This window comes from Lolium rigidum, chromosome 6, assembly GCF_022539505.1.
Source record: "Lolium rigidum isolate FL_2022 chromosome 6, APGP_CSIRO_Lrig_0.1, whole genome shotgun sequence".
NCBI lineage: Eukaryota > Viridiplantae > Streptophyta > Magnoliopsida > Poales > Poaceae > Lolium > Lolium rigidum.
This window is the reverse complement of record NC_061513.1, coordinates 252,971,275-252,987,087: the sequence shown is the minus strand read 5'-3', so window position 1 is coordinate 252,987,087 and position 15,813 is coordinate 252,971,275. Positions and strand designations below refer to the sequence as shown.

Sequence of the window (15,813 nt, the reverse complement as noted above, 5' to 3'; positions counted from 1 at the left end):
TTTCGAGGCGAGGCGCCAAGGCCAACAAGTCCACCCCCCTACGGTGGTGGTGGTGGTGGTGGAGGTGGTGGTTCACCTACACCTCCTTCACGTCAGCCGATGCCGCCCCCCAATCCACCTCCGGCGGGTAAGCAGACGTCGCCCCCCCCAGTCCGCCTCCGGCGGGTACGCCGACCCCCAATCCACCTTCGGAGATGCGGTGACCCAGCATACCACTGCATGTTGTAGTATACAAGTCGTTGATAAGGAGGCGAGTGGTTATGGGCTCCCACACCACAGGTGGCGCGGCCAGCTAGCGGGGCCGCGCCGGCCCGTGGTCCGGGGCCCCACCTTGGGTCTTCTCGGCTCCCCTTCGGCCTTCTCCGTCATCCGGAAAAATAGGATTTTTGGTGAAATTTCCTTCCACAGCTTGATCTTCCGAAATATTGCATCCCGACGGTGCTTTTTCCAGTAGAATCCCGGCTCCGGTGCGCGATCTCCAAATAATCATGAAACATGCAAAATAGATGAAATAACATAAGTATTGTGTCCCAATATGAAATATATCAATGAATAACAAGAAATTATGATATAAAATAGTGATGCAAATTGGACGTATCAACTCCCCCAAGCTTAGACTTCGCTTGTCCCCAAGCGAAACTGAACTCGGTAAACAGGACCACATGTTTATGGAGTGAAGAGTCGATAAATAAAATACGGACAAGAAGCATCATATTCATTCACACAAGACATTATAGTAACCAACTTCCTCATATAACTCAACTTGAAACAAGTATAAGGTAATCACAAATAAAGGTGCATAAGAAATCATAATTGGTGATGGCAAACTTTGTTCTTGGTCAGAGAACAGTTAACAGATTATACTTATCTATTGAGCAGCGCTCTCATATTAAAGCTTATGTGGCTCATCTTGCATACTCAATCATATTAATCATTGATGACTTTCAAAGCTATATTCATTCAGGTAAAACTTGTACTAAACAAGAAAGAGTAAAGACATGATGAAGCAAATCACAATATAATAGTTTGATCACAACAACTCAAATGCTTGCTTGAGATGGAGGGAAATAGGTTTACTCGACTCAACATAAAGTAAAAGAAAGGCCCTTCGCAGAGGAAGCAGGGATTAAATCATGTGCTAGAGCTTTTTCAGCTTTGAAATCATATAAAGAGAATAAAAGTAAAGTTTTGAGAGGTGTTTGTTGTTGTCAACGACTGGTAGCGGGTACTCTAACCCCCTTGCCAAACAGACCCCCAAAGAGCGGCTCCCATGAAGGACGTTATCTCTACCAGCAAGGTAGATCATTCCTCTTCTCTTTTGTTTACACATGTACTTTAGTTTATTTAAGGATGACACTCCCCCCAACCTTTGCTTACACAAGCCATGGCTAACCGAATCCTCGGGTGCCTTCCAACAATCTCATACCATGGAGGAGTGTCTATTGCAAAATTAAGTTGCTTACTAATGAATCGAGGCAAAACATGTGAAGAGAATTATTAATGAAAGTTGATTAATTGGGGCTGGGAACCCCGTTGCCAGCTCTTATTGCAAAATTATAGGATAAGTGGATGAAGCCACTAGTCCATTAGTGGAGGTTGCCTAACAAGACTCGAAGATAAAACACCACATACTTCCTCATGAGCTATAAAACATTGACACAAATAAGAAGTAATAAATTTTGAATTGTTTAAAGGTAGCACATGAAGTATTTACTTGGAGTGGCAGAAAATACCATGCAGTAGGTAGATATGGTGGACACAAATGGCATAGGTTTGGGTTCAGGTTTGGATGCACGAGAAGTATTCCCTCTCATTACAGGTCTTTGGCTAGCAAGGTTAAATAGCAAGCATAGGGGTTGAGGGAAACAAACAAATATACATGTGATAGACATAATCATGCATATTTCTTGTAAGCACAAACAACTTTAACTTTAGAATACTAAGCTAAGAACTGATAAGAAAGATAATAACATCTTCTACATGTATTTCCTCTATTCTTCTTAAACTCAAAGTGTTGTTGCTATTGACCATTGCTAAGTTTGCCAAAACCAGATAGATTTACTCAATGCTCCCAAAGTGGTACCAATACTAAAATCAAGATCAATCATATAGTAGAAATTGCAAACTAAAATAAGGTATGCAATATGTAAATGATAAGACTTCTCATTAATATTCCATAACGATAACTCACACCAAGGGATACATAGACAAACTAAAGGAGAGATACTTCCACACTGCAACCCATCTTATACGATAACTTCCCTACTCATGATATGACACTACTTGATAGTAAAAAGAAAAAGGTAGTGATGATGTGATACCGCGGCACTCCCCCAAGCTTGGAACAAACCAAGGGGATGCCAATACCGATGATGAGTTACTCCTTTGGCGATGGTGGTGATGAATTCCTCATGCGCTTCTTACGGCATCTCCTTCAGCTTCAGCCTTCTCAGCCTTGGCAAATCTGCACTAAGTCTCGAAGAGATTCATTGTTATCCGAAGTCGGCGATGGCGAACCCGTGACGGGCATCAAGTAATATCCCAAGCATTCTACGGAGTCGGTAATTCTCCTCCCCGAGTATCTCCACTTCTCTTCTTAGAGCCCCGTATTGACCACAAAACTCATCGGTAGTCCGTAGAGCTTCTTCCAAGACAGGGAAAGAGTCGAGGCCAAGAGCAGTGGGTAAGGGTCCCCGCAAGTTATGAGAGAAAGAACGTCGAGTATCAACGGATCCCACCAAGACTTGCTTACTCCCAACAAGCTTGTTGCTCTTGTTTTGACGACACCCTTTTCACTTCTTCCTTCGAAGGCCCTTTGCCCTTGTTGTCGGAGGCCATGGTGCTCCTAGATTGAAAATAGATCCTGGCCGAAACAGCTCGAAACAAAACACGTTGAGAAAACGATATACTGACCTCCAGGGGTCCGGGGGATTATATAATAAAAAATTTCAGAACAAACGGAAAGTACCGAGTCGAACCGAGTCGGAAAGGGGCGACGAGGCAAGGTGTCCTCATAGGTCGGCGCGGCCAGCCGGGGCCCGCGCCGGCCTATGGGGGCACGCCCTCGTGCGTCTCCTCCACTCCGTTTCGATCTCGTAATTTTTCATATTTTCCAAAAACAGCAAAAATATTGTTCGGAAAGTAAATTGCGAACTTTTCATTACCAAGCATCGTTACCTATTCGAAGTCGAGTTCGGCGGATCGTCAATTTGTCCTTTGATGAAAGCCTCCGGTGTTTCCACTTGAATAATATCAACATCAACATTATAGGAATCACCCGAGATATAATGTTTGAGTCTTTGTCCATTCACCACTTGCGTAGCATTGCCTTGGAGAGAGCTAATTTTAATTGCTCCTGAACGATACACCTCCTCAACAACATATGGTCCTTCCCATTTCGAGAGTAATTTCCCTGCAAAGAGTCTGAGACGAGACCGATACAATAGGACTTTATCCCCAATAATAAACTCTCTTTTGATGATCCTTCTATCATGCCATTTCTAAACTTTCTCTTTAAAGAGTTTAGCATTTTCATAAGCTTCACTTCTCCATTCATCTAGAGAACTTAATTGTAGCAACCTCTTATTACCGGCAAGTTTAGGATCTTTATTTAATTCTTTAAAAGCCCAATAAGCTTTGTGTTCTAGTTCTAAAGGTAAATGACAAGCTTTTCCGTAAACCATTTTATAAGGTGACATTCCCATGGGGTTTTTATAAGCAGTTCTATAAGCCCATAGTGCGTCCTTCAATTTACTAGCCCAATTCTTTCTAGATTTATTAACGGTCTTTCCCAAAATAGATTTAATCTCTCTATTCGATAATTCTACTTGACCACTAGTTTGAGGGTGATAAGCGGAAGCAATTCTATGATTAATACCATACCTAGCAAGAGTTTTTCTAAAACCTCCATGAATAAAATGAGAACCTCCATCCGTCATAATATATCTAGGTACTCCAAATCTAGGAAAAATAATATCTAAAAACATTTTTAAAGAGGTCTCACCGTCAGCACTTTTTGTAGGTATGGCTTCCACCCATTTAGTAACATAATCAATAGCAACAAGTATATGAGTGTTACCTTCTGAAGAGGGAAAAGGTCCCATGAAGTCAAATCCCCAACAATCAAACGGTTCAATAACAAGAGTATAATTCATATGCATTTCATTGCGTCGGGAGATATTACCAACCCTTTGACATTCATCACAAGATAAAATAAACTTCCTTGCATCTTTGAAGAGAGTTGGCCAATAAAAACCTGATTGTAGAACCTTTTGCGCGGTTCTATCTCCGGCGTGATGTCCTCCATAAGCACTACCATGACATTTACTCAATATCTCTTGTTGTTCATATTCGGGAACACACCTTCGCAGAATACCATCCACTCCTTCTTTATATAAGTGTGGGTCATCCTGAAATAATGCCTCAAGTCATAAAAGAATTTCCTCCTCTGCTGAGCTGAAAAGGTTGGAGGCAAGTACTTGGAAACAATAAAGTTAGCATAATCAGCATACCAAGGATTGTCTCGCGAGCTCACCTTTATTACAGCCAATTGTTCATTTGGAAAACTATCATTAACGAGAACAGGATCATAAGCAATATTTTCCAATCTAGACAAATTATCAGCAACAGGATTATCAGCACCTTTCCTATCTACAATATGTAAATCAAATTCTTGCAAAAGAAGTACCCATCTAATAAGCCTTGGCTTAGCATCTTTCTTTGTCATAAGGTATCTAATTGCAGCATGATCAGTATGAATTGTGACTTTTGAATCAACAATATAGGATCTAAACTTGTCACAAGCAAAGACTACAACTAATAATTCTTTTTCAGTTGTAGCATAATTTCTTTGAGCAGCATCAAGAGTCTTGCTAGCATAATGAATAACATTTAATTTTTTATCCACTCGCTGTCCAAGAACAGCGCCTACAGCAAAATCACTAGCATCACACATAATTTCAAATGGTAAATTCCAATCAGGAGGTTCAACTATAGGAGCAGTTGTTAAGGCTTTCTTTAGAGTTTCAAAAGCTTCCTTACAATCATCATCAAAAACAAAAGGTACATCTTTTTGAAGAAGATTAGTAAGAGGCTTTGAAATCTTGGAGAAATCTTTAATAAATCTCCTATAAAACCCAAGCATGACCAAGAACACTACGAATACCTTTAACATCCCTCGGATAGGGCATCTTCTCAATTGCTTCAACTTTAGCTCTATCGACTTCAATACCTCTCTCGAAATTTTATGTCCCAATACAATTCCTTCATTAACCATAAAGTGGCATTTCTCCCAATTAAGAACAAGGTTAGTTTCTTCACATCTCTGCAAAACTTTATCAAGGTTTCGCAAGCAACTATCAAAAGAATTCCCGTAGACGGAAAAATCATCCATGAATACTTCCACAATACTCTCACAAAAGCCAGGAAAAATAGCAGACATGCATCTTTGAAAAGTAGCAGGAGCATTACATAAACCAAAAGGCATACGCCTATAAGCATAAGTTCCATAGGGACAAGTAAAATTGGTTTTCTCTTGATCTTTAGTTTTAACGAAGAATTTGTGAAAACCCGTAATAACCATCAAGAAAACAAAAATGAGTATTTTTAGACAACCTTTCTAGCATTTGATCAATAAATGGTAAAGGGTAATGATCTTTCTTAGTAACTTTATTAACTTTTCGATAATCAATGCACATTCTATACCCTACAACTACTCTTTGAGGTATGAGCTCATCATTATCATTAGGCACAACAGTCATTCCTCCTTTCTTAGGAACGCAATGCACATGACTAACCCATCTACTATCAGCAATAGGATATATAATACCAGCTTCAAGAAGTCGTAATACCTCATTTCTTACCACATCCTTCATCTTAGGAATTAGACGACGCTGAGGTTCAACAACAGGCTTCGCATCATCTTCCATATTAATGGCGTGTTGGCAAATAGAGGGAGAAATCCCCTTCAAGTCATCAAGAGTATAGCCAATAGCACCTCGGTGTTTCTTCAATATTTGCAATAATCTTTCTTCTTCAAACTCGTAAGCTTAGAACTAATAATAACAGGATATATTTTCTTATCATCAATATGAGCATATTTAAGATTATCATGCAAAGGCTTTAAATCAAAAACAGGATCTTCCTTTGGTGGCGGTGTTGTACCCAAATCTTCCACCGGTAAATCATACTTGAGAATAGGCTGACGAAGAAAAATCTCCTCAAGCTCATCTCTTTCTTTCCTAAAAACTTCACTCTCGCTATTCTCCAAATGTTGCTGCAAAGGATTATTAGGAACAAGAACAATAGATGCGCACTGCTCCATTTTAAAATCATTACTAGGCAAATCAGCTTTATAAGGAGTTTTGGTAAATTTAGAGAAGTTAAACTCATAAGATTCACCAGCAAATTTAGTCAAAATTTTCTCTTTCTTGCAATCTATAATAGCTCCACAAGTATTTAGAAAAGGTCTACCAAAAATGATAGGACAATAATCACTAGCAAGCAGAATCCAAGTACCAAAAAGTCAGCAGGATATTTAATCTTACCACATAGAACTTCCACATCTCGAACAATACCAATTGGAGAAATAGTTTCTCTATTAGCCAGCTGAATAACCACATCAATATCTTCAAGTTCACAAGAATCAATTTCGTGCATAATCTCCGTGTAAAGCTCATAAGGTATAGCACTAACACTTGCACCAATATCACATAAACCATAATAGCAATGATCACCAATTCTAACGGATAGCATAGGAACACTAACTTGTTTGGGTTTATTAGGATGTGAAACAATATTAGAAGCATCTTCACGGAAAATAATATGACCATCCTCCACATTTTCAGTCACAAGATCTTTAACTATTGCAACAACGAGGTTCAACTTTTATTTGTTCTTCGAGTTCTATAGGTTTCTTTTCACTTTTATGAACCGCACTATTTATAACAGAAGTACCCCTTCATTTTAGCAGGAAAAGGAGTTTTTTCAATATAAGCTTCAGGAATAACATGATCAGCAGTTTCAACTACAACACACTTATTAATAGATGAATCAATTTTATCTTTATACTGTTCATGATACTTGTCAAAATTCTTCTTAGGCAATTCATAATGAGAGACAAAAGCTTTATAAAGATTTGCAGCAACTTGAGAATCAAGACCATATGTAGCACTCATATTATGAAATTTATCAGTATCCATAAAAGCTTCAATGCATTTATAATCATAAATTATACCTGATTCTCTATCCTTGTCGTTCTCCCAACCTTCGGTATTTTCTTGGATCCGATCAAGAAGGTCCCTTTTAAACTCTTCTTTGTTGCGCATAAATGATCCGTAACAGGAAGTATCCAAGCAAGGTCTTGTCTTGAAAAGAAAGTCTTGCATAGAAATTATCAATAATAACATTACCAGGAAGCTCATGAATGGGGCATTTGAGCATTAAAGACTTCAATCTCCCCCAAGCTTGGGCAATACTCTCTCCATCATGAGGCCAGAAATTATATATGCGGTTCCGATCTTTGTGAATTTCACTTGGAGGATAAAATTTGGAATAAAATAAAGGCACAATGTCCTCCCAATCAAGAGAATCACCATTCTTCAGACGAATTTATACCTATGCGCCGCTTTACCGGACAGACGATATAGAGAATAGTTTCTTTCTAACTTCATTCATAGCAATACCTGCACATTTGAATAACCCGCATAATTCATGCAAAAACAGTAAATGATCACCAGGATGGACAGTTCCATCCCCTTCATAGCGGTTATCCATAACACGTTCAAAAAATTTCATAGGTATTTTATATGGTATTACTTCCTCACCTGGCGCCTCATCCACTACCGTTGCAGTAGTAGTAGATTTCCCAAATAGAAATTGAAGAGAAGATCTCTCCATAATGACTTATAGCAGCAGGCAGAAATAAAATCAGCACAAACAAGTAAAGGTTTTCCTTACCAATTCCACTTACCAATAGCGCTTCACTCCCCGGCAACGGCGCCGGAAAATAGTCTTGATGACCCACAAGTATAGGGGGTGTATCGTAGTACTTTCGATAAATAAGAGTGTCGAACCAAACGAGGAGCGAGAAGGTGTTGACAAGCGAGTTTCGATGAAGGATTCACTGTAAATGCTCACGGACAAGTTTTCGGGGGTTTTGATGTAACGGATGAATAAAGTACAAGTAAGTAAAATGCGAGAGAAATAATTGCAGCGAGTGGCCCAATCCTTTTTAGCACAAAGGACAAGCCGGTTTGTTTACTTATAATGACCAAACGTTCTTGAGGACACACGGGATTTTAGTCTAGTGCTTTCGCTACATACAGCTGATTAATCTTCATTGTTTTGATAAGTGTTGTGTGGGTGAACCTATGCTAATGTACCGCCCTTCCTAGGACTAATACATACTTGTGATTATACCCCTTGCAAGCATCCGCAACTACAAGAAAGTAATTAAGATAAATCTAACCACAGCCTTAAACTCGAGATCCTGCGATCCCTCCCGCATCGATATACCAACGGGGGCTCGGGTTTCGTCACTCCGGCAACCCCGCAATTGGCAAACGAGTACAAGATGCATTCCCCTAGGCCCATAAAGGTGAAGTGTCGTGTAGTCGACGTTCACACGACACCACTAGAAGAATGACACCACAACTTAAATATCATAACATTGAATATTACTCAACCATAATTCACTACTAACATTTAGACTTCACCCATGTCCTCAAGAACTAAACGAACTACTCACGAGACATCATATGGAACATGATCAGAGGTGATATGATGATGAATAACAATCTGAACATAAACCTTGGTTCAACGGTTTCACTCAATAGCATCAATAACAAGTAGAAATCAATACCGGGAGAGTTTCCCCTATCAAACAATAAAGATCAAACCCAAATTGCTACAGTGGTGACGAGTTGCAGCGGTGGAGATGGCGGTGATGATGATGAAGATGATGGTGATGGTGATGGAGATGATGTCCAGCTCGATGGTGGTGACGATGGCGTCGATTTCCCCCTCCGGGAGGGAATTTCCCCGGCGGATTCCTGCCCGCCGGAGAGCTCTTTCTCTCTGGTGTTCTCCGCCCCGCAGAGGCGGTTGTAACCCTTCGTGAGGATCCCTCTGTGGCTTAGGTCTTCGGGACGAAGGGTTTCGCGAAGAAAAGGAGGCGAAAGGGGCTGTGGGGCCCCCACACCACAAGGTGGCGCGGCCGGAGCCATGGGCCGCGCCGGCCTGTGGTCCGGCCCCACCTTGGGTCTTCTCGGCTCCCCCTTCCGGCCTTCTCCGTCATCGGGAAAAATAGGATTTTTGGTGAAATTTCCTTCCACAGCTTGATCTTCCGAAATATTGCATCCCGACGGTGCTTTTTCCGGCAGAATCCTGGCTCCGATGCGCGATCTCCAAATAATCATGAAACATGCAAAATAGATGAAATAACATAAGTATTGTGTCCCAATATGAAATATATCAATGAATAACAGCAAATTATGATATAAAATAGTGATGCAAATTGGACGTATCAGATACCGCCTTTCGGAGCCTAAGTGGTAGAAGATGGAGGACGACCTGAAGCAGCGAGGAATCCCTCTAGGTACAGAGGGATGGGACCCAAGGGCCAAAAGCTGGTGGTACGGGCATGGGGGATCGCTAGACCCGGTGACAGGGGAGTGTGTTCACCGACAGACAAAGATTAAACCCACCGAAGCCCTTATTGACGCAATGACCAAAGCTCAAGAGGGAAAGATCAGGTTCAACAGAGAGAACGACGCGCTGACATTTGCCCTCCGGAATCCTGAACATGGAGGACATGTACGAGGCAAAGGCGCCATTCCGTGGAAAGTAGGGTTTTCCCAGGAAAATGACCCGTACAGTTACAGAAGCCGTAAGAGATAGGCGGATCGGGATGCAGATGTTGTAGCGCACTTGGCATCGGAATTCTATGAGATGAAGAAAATGTTTCATGTACTAGTACAAGAAAGATCGGCAGCTGGGACGCATGAAGATCATCCAGCGGATGTCGGAAGCCAGTAGCGGAGAAGCAGCGTGGCTTCCACGGAGGCCCCGCCGGCTGATGCTAATGCACCCTTGCTGGCCCCGGCTGGTGCTAATGCACCGACGATCGATATTACTGCACCGGAGCCTCCTCGCTACCCCGTGGACAATGTAAAGGAGATGAAACAATGTGATATGCATTATCCAATGGGGAACATTTCCATGAAGGTAGCCATCGACACTGCTTTACCCTGTATACCTGGAGCACTCTACCACAACAACCCCATTGAAGATGGTTATGCTCGTGTCACGGTGGAAGACATAGTCCAAGGGTTTGAGGACCTGGAGATTGACAAAGCCACACCCGAATGGGAGAAAAGACTTGGAGATGTCAAGCGCCAGTTCATTCTATGGAAAAAGAAGTTCATCAAGTTTCCAGGCGAGGCGCCAAGGCCAACAAGTCCACCCCCCTCCGGTGGTGGTGGTGGTGGCAGTGGTGGTTCACCTACACCTCCTTCACGTCAGCCGACGCCGCCCCCCAATCCACCTCCGGCGGGTAAGCAGACGCCGCCCCCCAGTCCGCCTCGGGCGGGTACGCCGCCCCCCAATCCACCTCCGGCGAAGAAGCAGAAGCAGTCCTGGACTATTAACCCGGACCCTTATGTACCTAAGACCACAAAGGTACCAGATCCATCACTGAAGCCTCTCCTCCCAAGGCCTTGGGAATGTAGTGTCGAGGAAACTGACACGGCCGCGGCTGCTCAGCATGAGAAATGGAAGGCGGAAATGAAGGCGAAAAGAGAGCCTGAGCCCAAGCCAGTATTTTCTGAGAAGGAAAAGAAGTGGGCTAAGTCATTTTTGAGCACACCGTCCCAAGCCGAGAAGAATATGTCTGACGTCTATGGACGTGAACTTCGTAGGCAAGCACTCATGTTGAAGGAGAAGAAAGACTTGGCGGAGAAGGAGAAGAAAGCCTTGGAGAAGGAGAAGAAAAGCGGGAAACAAGTTGCCCAGCTCGGGGAACAAAATAAACAATCGATCCCCCCGCTCATAGTGAAAGCCGCCGGTCCGGATGCTGAACTAATGGATCCCGCTATCATAGCAGTTGCGGCAGCACAGGGAATGACTATAACGGGTGCCAGAGAAAAAGCGGCCGAGATCGGTATGACTCTTCGTGCAGTGTTAGGCCTTGAGGAGGCGCCAATGAGTGAGGTAGCAATTACATATGTGCCGAATGGGCCTCTCGTCGAGCCTGCGCAGGAAAAGGATCTACCAGCACAAATGCAAAATCTGCTACGTTGGTACAAGGGTTACATAAAAAATAACGCCGGCAAAGAATATATTTATACGGAAGTTAGACATGAGCATCACTTCAAACATTACTATGTAACAGTTCATCTGAGTGAATTGTTCCAGCTGTTCAATCTGCGCGAGCTCGACAAATCTATCATCAGTTGCTACGTTCTATAAGTGATTTATTTCTACCCCATCTCGTTTATTATTGCATGCACTATATATATTGTCCTAACTATATTGTTGTGTACGCTATTATGCAGAATGAAGATTGGGGAATGCCAAAAAAGGAACATCCATGATGTTGGGTTCATTGACCCGCACATCGTTAATGGATATGTGTTAGAAAAACACCCCCGCGACGTGGAGCAAGACCTGTTTGATTTTCTTACAAAGCAGCAGCTCAAAAGTGAAATTCTATTTCCGTACCATTTTGGGTGAGTGTTTCTGTCTTGAGCACATTCTCTTTTGTTTATTCCATGCATGGTATGTCTAATCGATGAGTTATGCATGATTGTCCATGTATCGTGTCCGCAGGTTCCACTGGATTCTGCTCATAATTGAATTTCACACCTCCAGAGTTCTCGTCATGGACTCTCTGAGTATGGATCCAAAGCTTTGGGTCAACATGAGAAATATGATGCAAAAGTAATTATTTTCAATCATTTGCGCTCTATATCGATCGGCCTCTTTCGTTCATTTCCTAATATCAAGTAACTAATAACTCCCTTGTTCATTTAATTTTCTTTGCCCTGTAGGGTTTGGAGACGGTTCACAGATGAAACGGTCGGTGAATTCAAAAAAGAGCTAGAATTTATAAAGGTACTGTCTGGGGATGTTCAGCCACCAGGGACCAATCTATGTGGATACTATGTTTGTGAGTTCATCCGGAGATACACCTCTGAGCGGAAGCCGTTGGAGAACAACGTCAAGAGGAATAACTTGCGGAAGACGCTTAGTCCAGAAGCTCGCTTCCGACCAATTCAAGAGGAACTAGCAGGATTTTTGATGAGGGAAGTCCTCCATCCTAAAGGAGAACACTATTACGAGGATGTAGAACTTCTGATGCCGTAAATTATGTATGGAAACTTGTTTGAAATTGTATATGGTCATCCGAGATTGAATATATATTGTATATTCCTCTTGAATTCTTCTTGGTTCTAATTTCAAACTTGTTTGAAATTGTACATTCATATGCATGTATATAGTAGCATAGAATATGTGAAACTTCTTCAAAATTAAAATAAAACACAAAATAAAATATAAAAGAAATAAAATAATACAAATTAAAAAGAAACCAGATTTAGGGGAGGGGGCTAAAACCCTAACCTGCGGAGGCCTTTAGTCGCGGTTGGCCGGGAGAACCGCGACTAAAGGTCCTCCGCCCGACGGACGGTTGGCGCCCACGTGGATGGGCCTTTAGTCGCGGTTCGTAAGCAACCGCGACTAAAGGGGGGCCTTTAGTCCCGCATATTTAATCCCGGTTGCGCAACTGGGATTAATGGCAGTTGCCAACCGGGATTATAGGCCCTTTTTCTACCAGTGAGGAAAAGAGCACACACGGCACAAAACACCAACGGGGAGCAGAAAAAAGCAAAATCCAAAAGCACAAGCAAAAAAGAAGAGTAACAATAGGAGATGAATAAAAAGAGAGCTCAATCGAAAGAGGACACTACCCTAAAGCTCATCACATCACGAGACAGAAACATGGAGAGGTGAATAGAAAGAGGCAAAAGGAAGAACTCGTGGTGGTTACCACAGACTGCTAAAGAGAACCTGCAGTTTTTGATCTCTGTATGATCGGTTTGCAAAGAAGGCAAAAAGAAAAGAAGGAAGGCAGTAATAGGTGGGAAGGAACACCTATGGAAGGACACGTTAATGTTGCCAAAGAATATGGGGGTGACACGTTAACTAAGACCAGAGTAACGTGTCAAGGCACCAGTAAAAATCCCACCGCATTAGCCCATATCACAACCACCGGGAGTCTCTCAATAGATAAGGAAAGGAAGGGTTATCAAACTGACCAGCCAGCTGATTAAACGTAAAAGGACACGTGCCGCACAACGTTTGGAGGAAAGGCAAGGAAAATAGCACATCTACAGTGCATGAATTACGGAGAGCGTTTGAATTCAGCTAGCTTTTATATAGTGTATAATGCACGGCAATGACCGTGGGTAGCTGGCAATTTTCAATGCTTCTTCACATATGTAATCCTTCTATTTTTCTAAGTTTTACCTGCTTATTTTATTGGGCTTAGAGCATGTAGATGAATATTCAACGCTTGGAAGTCTGCCGTGAGAGAGATAGAAGAGGAAATTGACAGCAAAGGGATTCTTCGGTGTCTTCTCAGGAAATTGATGATAGATTCACGAATCTTCAGGTGAAGGAAATTATTTGACAGCTTCAAAGCCGTAACTTGGTTTATAACTTTAGTGCCGTATTTATCTCCGGAAGAAGATTTTTACTTGCCGCGTATTTTCTTATCTATGTTTTTCCTGGTTCCCTCTCCTATTTTTAAAGAAATAATTTTCCGGACATGATCTTGTATTTCTTTCTTGTATTTTATTACTGTATCTATATGTTTTTCCTGCTTCTGTTTATAGTATGATCTGCCGCGACTCTCGTATCTATCATCCACACCTTCACTATGTGTTATTTATATTTTTAATAAAACACAGCATGAACTATGTGTCCCTGATTGGTTCTGCCACAGATTGATCTAATGTTTACCTTCATTGTCTGCGATGTGTGATTGTTTAATGTTTTGTTTCTTTCGGTTGATTTGATAGTATCTATCAGAGGAGTTGCTTTGAGCCGTTTTCAATAGTGACCTGGTATCAAACTATATCCGATGCGTTATATTATGACTGGTTAGATTTTGAGGAAGCAAAGAACATATACGCAATTGTACACATCATCCGCATAAGTGCGGCCTCAAATGCATCTTATTAACCTTGGACTTGGATTTAATTGTCCAGTAAGTGGAACAAACCTCTGTTATAGTGACTTGCAGAATCTGTGTGTATGGAATCCACTTACGTACCAGTATATGGTCGTCTGTGTTTAACTAAAATCTCAAATTTATTCAAATAAAATAGACCTTAACTGCCTTCACTCATAGCGATTGAAAGAATACATGTGGATCACACTTTTGTGCTCCAGACACAGTGAGCTGCAAACTTCCATTTCAGACATGACATATTGATCGAACCTACTATGAGCACACGGTACGCGACATATCTGCTAGCACTAGAGCAATGAGAAATGAAATAATTTGATGAATGGTCCAATGGAATGAACTAACAGAAGAAACACCGGGTTGGTCCTAGTACAGATCATCACTCGACACGACCAGATGGATGAAGGAAAGAAGAGAGAGACAAGGAGGGAGGAAGCGGCAGGAGGAGGACGGAATAATGGGACAAGGAAGACCAGCTCAGAAGGACGGGAAGCTTGCGCAGCGTTGGTTGAGGTAGACGGAGCAGCCGTCCCTGGGCACGATGGTGGGCATGTACACGGGGTCGTCGCATCCGTCCGTGGTGTCCCGCTTGAAGTCGGCGACGGAGACGAAGAGCGCGAGGAAGAGCACGAGGTGGTTGAGCGCGTAGCGCTGGCCGACGCACTGGTGCGCGCCGGCGCCGAAGGCCAGGAAGTTGCGCTTGTAGGCCACGTCCTCCCTGCGCGCGTCGGAGAAGAAGCGGTCCGGGTCGAAGGCGTGGGGCGCCGGGAAGCCCTGGAAGGAGGACTCGTAGACGGACGGGAACACGATGGCGCCCTTGGGCACCGTGTACCACTCGGTGAGCTGGAACGGCTCGCCCGCGATGTGCGGCACCAGCGTCGCCGGCGGCCGGTACCGGACCACCTCGCGCGCCACCGCCTGCGTGTACCTCATCCCCTGGATCTTCTCGGCGGTGATGGGCTCGCCGGACTCCGGCGACCAGACGGCCGCCACCTCGGCGCGCACGCGCGCGAGCACGTCCGGGTGGGACTCGAGCGCGGAGACCGCCCAGCAGAGGGAGGAGGTGGACGCGTCCTGCGCGGCGAAGAGGAAGTCGAACAGGAAACCCCCGAGCTCCTCGTCGTCGGTGTGCGCGGGCGGCGGGTTCCCGGCCGTCGCGGCCTCGTCCTGCATCCAGTAGTCGACGAGGCGCGCGCAGGTCCTTGTGGTCGTCGCGGAAGAGGCTGTTGCTGAACGGGCGGATTTCCAGATGCGAGCGCGGAAGTCCTTCTCTTCTCGTGTCGCGCTGTGCAGCTGGCCCGGGCGTACATACGCATGCCTTCCTTCACGTGAATTCCGCATCCTCCCTCTTAATTTATTTCTCTTTTCTTTTTCGTCCTCCCGTACGTGAATTGTTTCGATACCCGGCCGCGTGGATTCGCTCGGTCGCCTCTTTTCTGCTTGATCGATTAGCTACTCTTGCTTCTTCCTTCTGATCGGGAAATTAAACAACAAGGCACTCTTGCTCCTTCCATCTTCTTGGTGCACGTATGATTTATGTATTGATTACAGCAGGCCGGGCCTCA

General features: G+C 43.4%; 1 protein-coding gene across 1 annotated transcript; it reads right to left on the bottom strand.

Annotated features, from left to right (window-relative positions):
* Window positions 1-14,526: 14,526 nt before the first annotated feature.
* LOC124663963 (cytochrome P450 710A2-like) lies at window positions 14,527-15,589 on the bottom strand. The gene has a single exon (XM_047201586.1). It carries the CDS (start codon window positions 15,587-15,589, stop codon window positions 14,726-14,728), a length of 864 nt encoding a protein of 287 aa, XP_047057542.1. The 3' UTR covers window positions 14,527-14,725.
* Between the last annotated feature and the right edge of the window lie 224 nt (window positions 15,590-15,813).

Coding starts and splice junctions, on each gene's coding strand:
- LOC124663963 (XM_047201586.1), bottom strand. CDS start 15,589: ATGCGGAATTCACGTGAAGGAAGGCATGCGTATGTACGCCCGGGCCAG.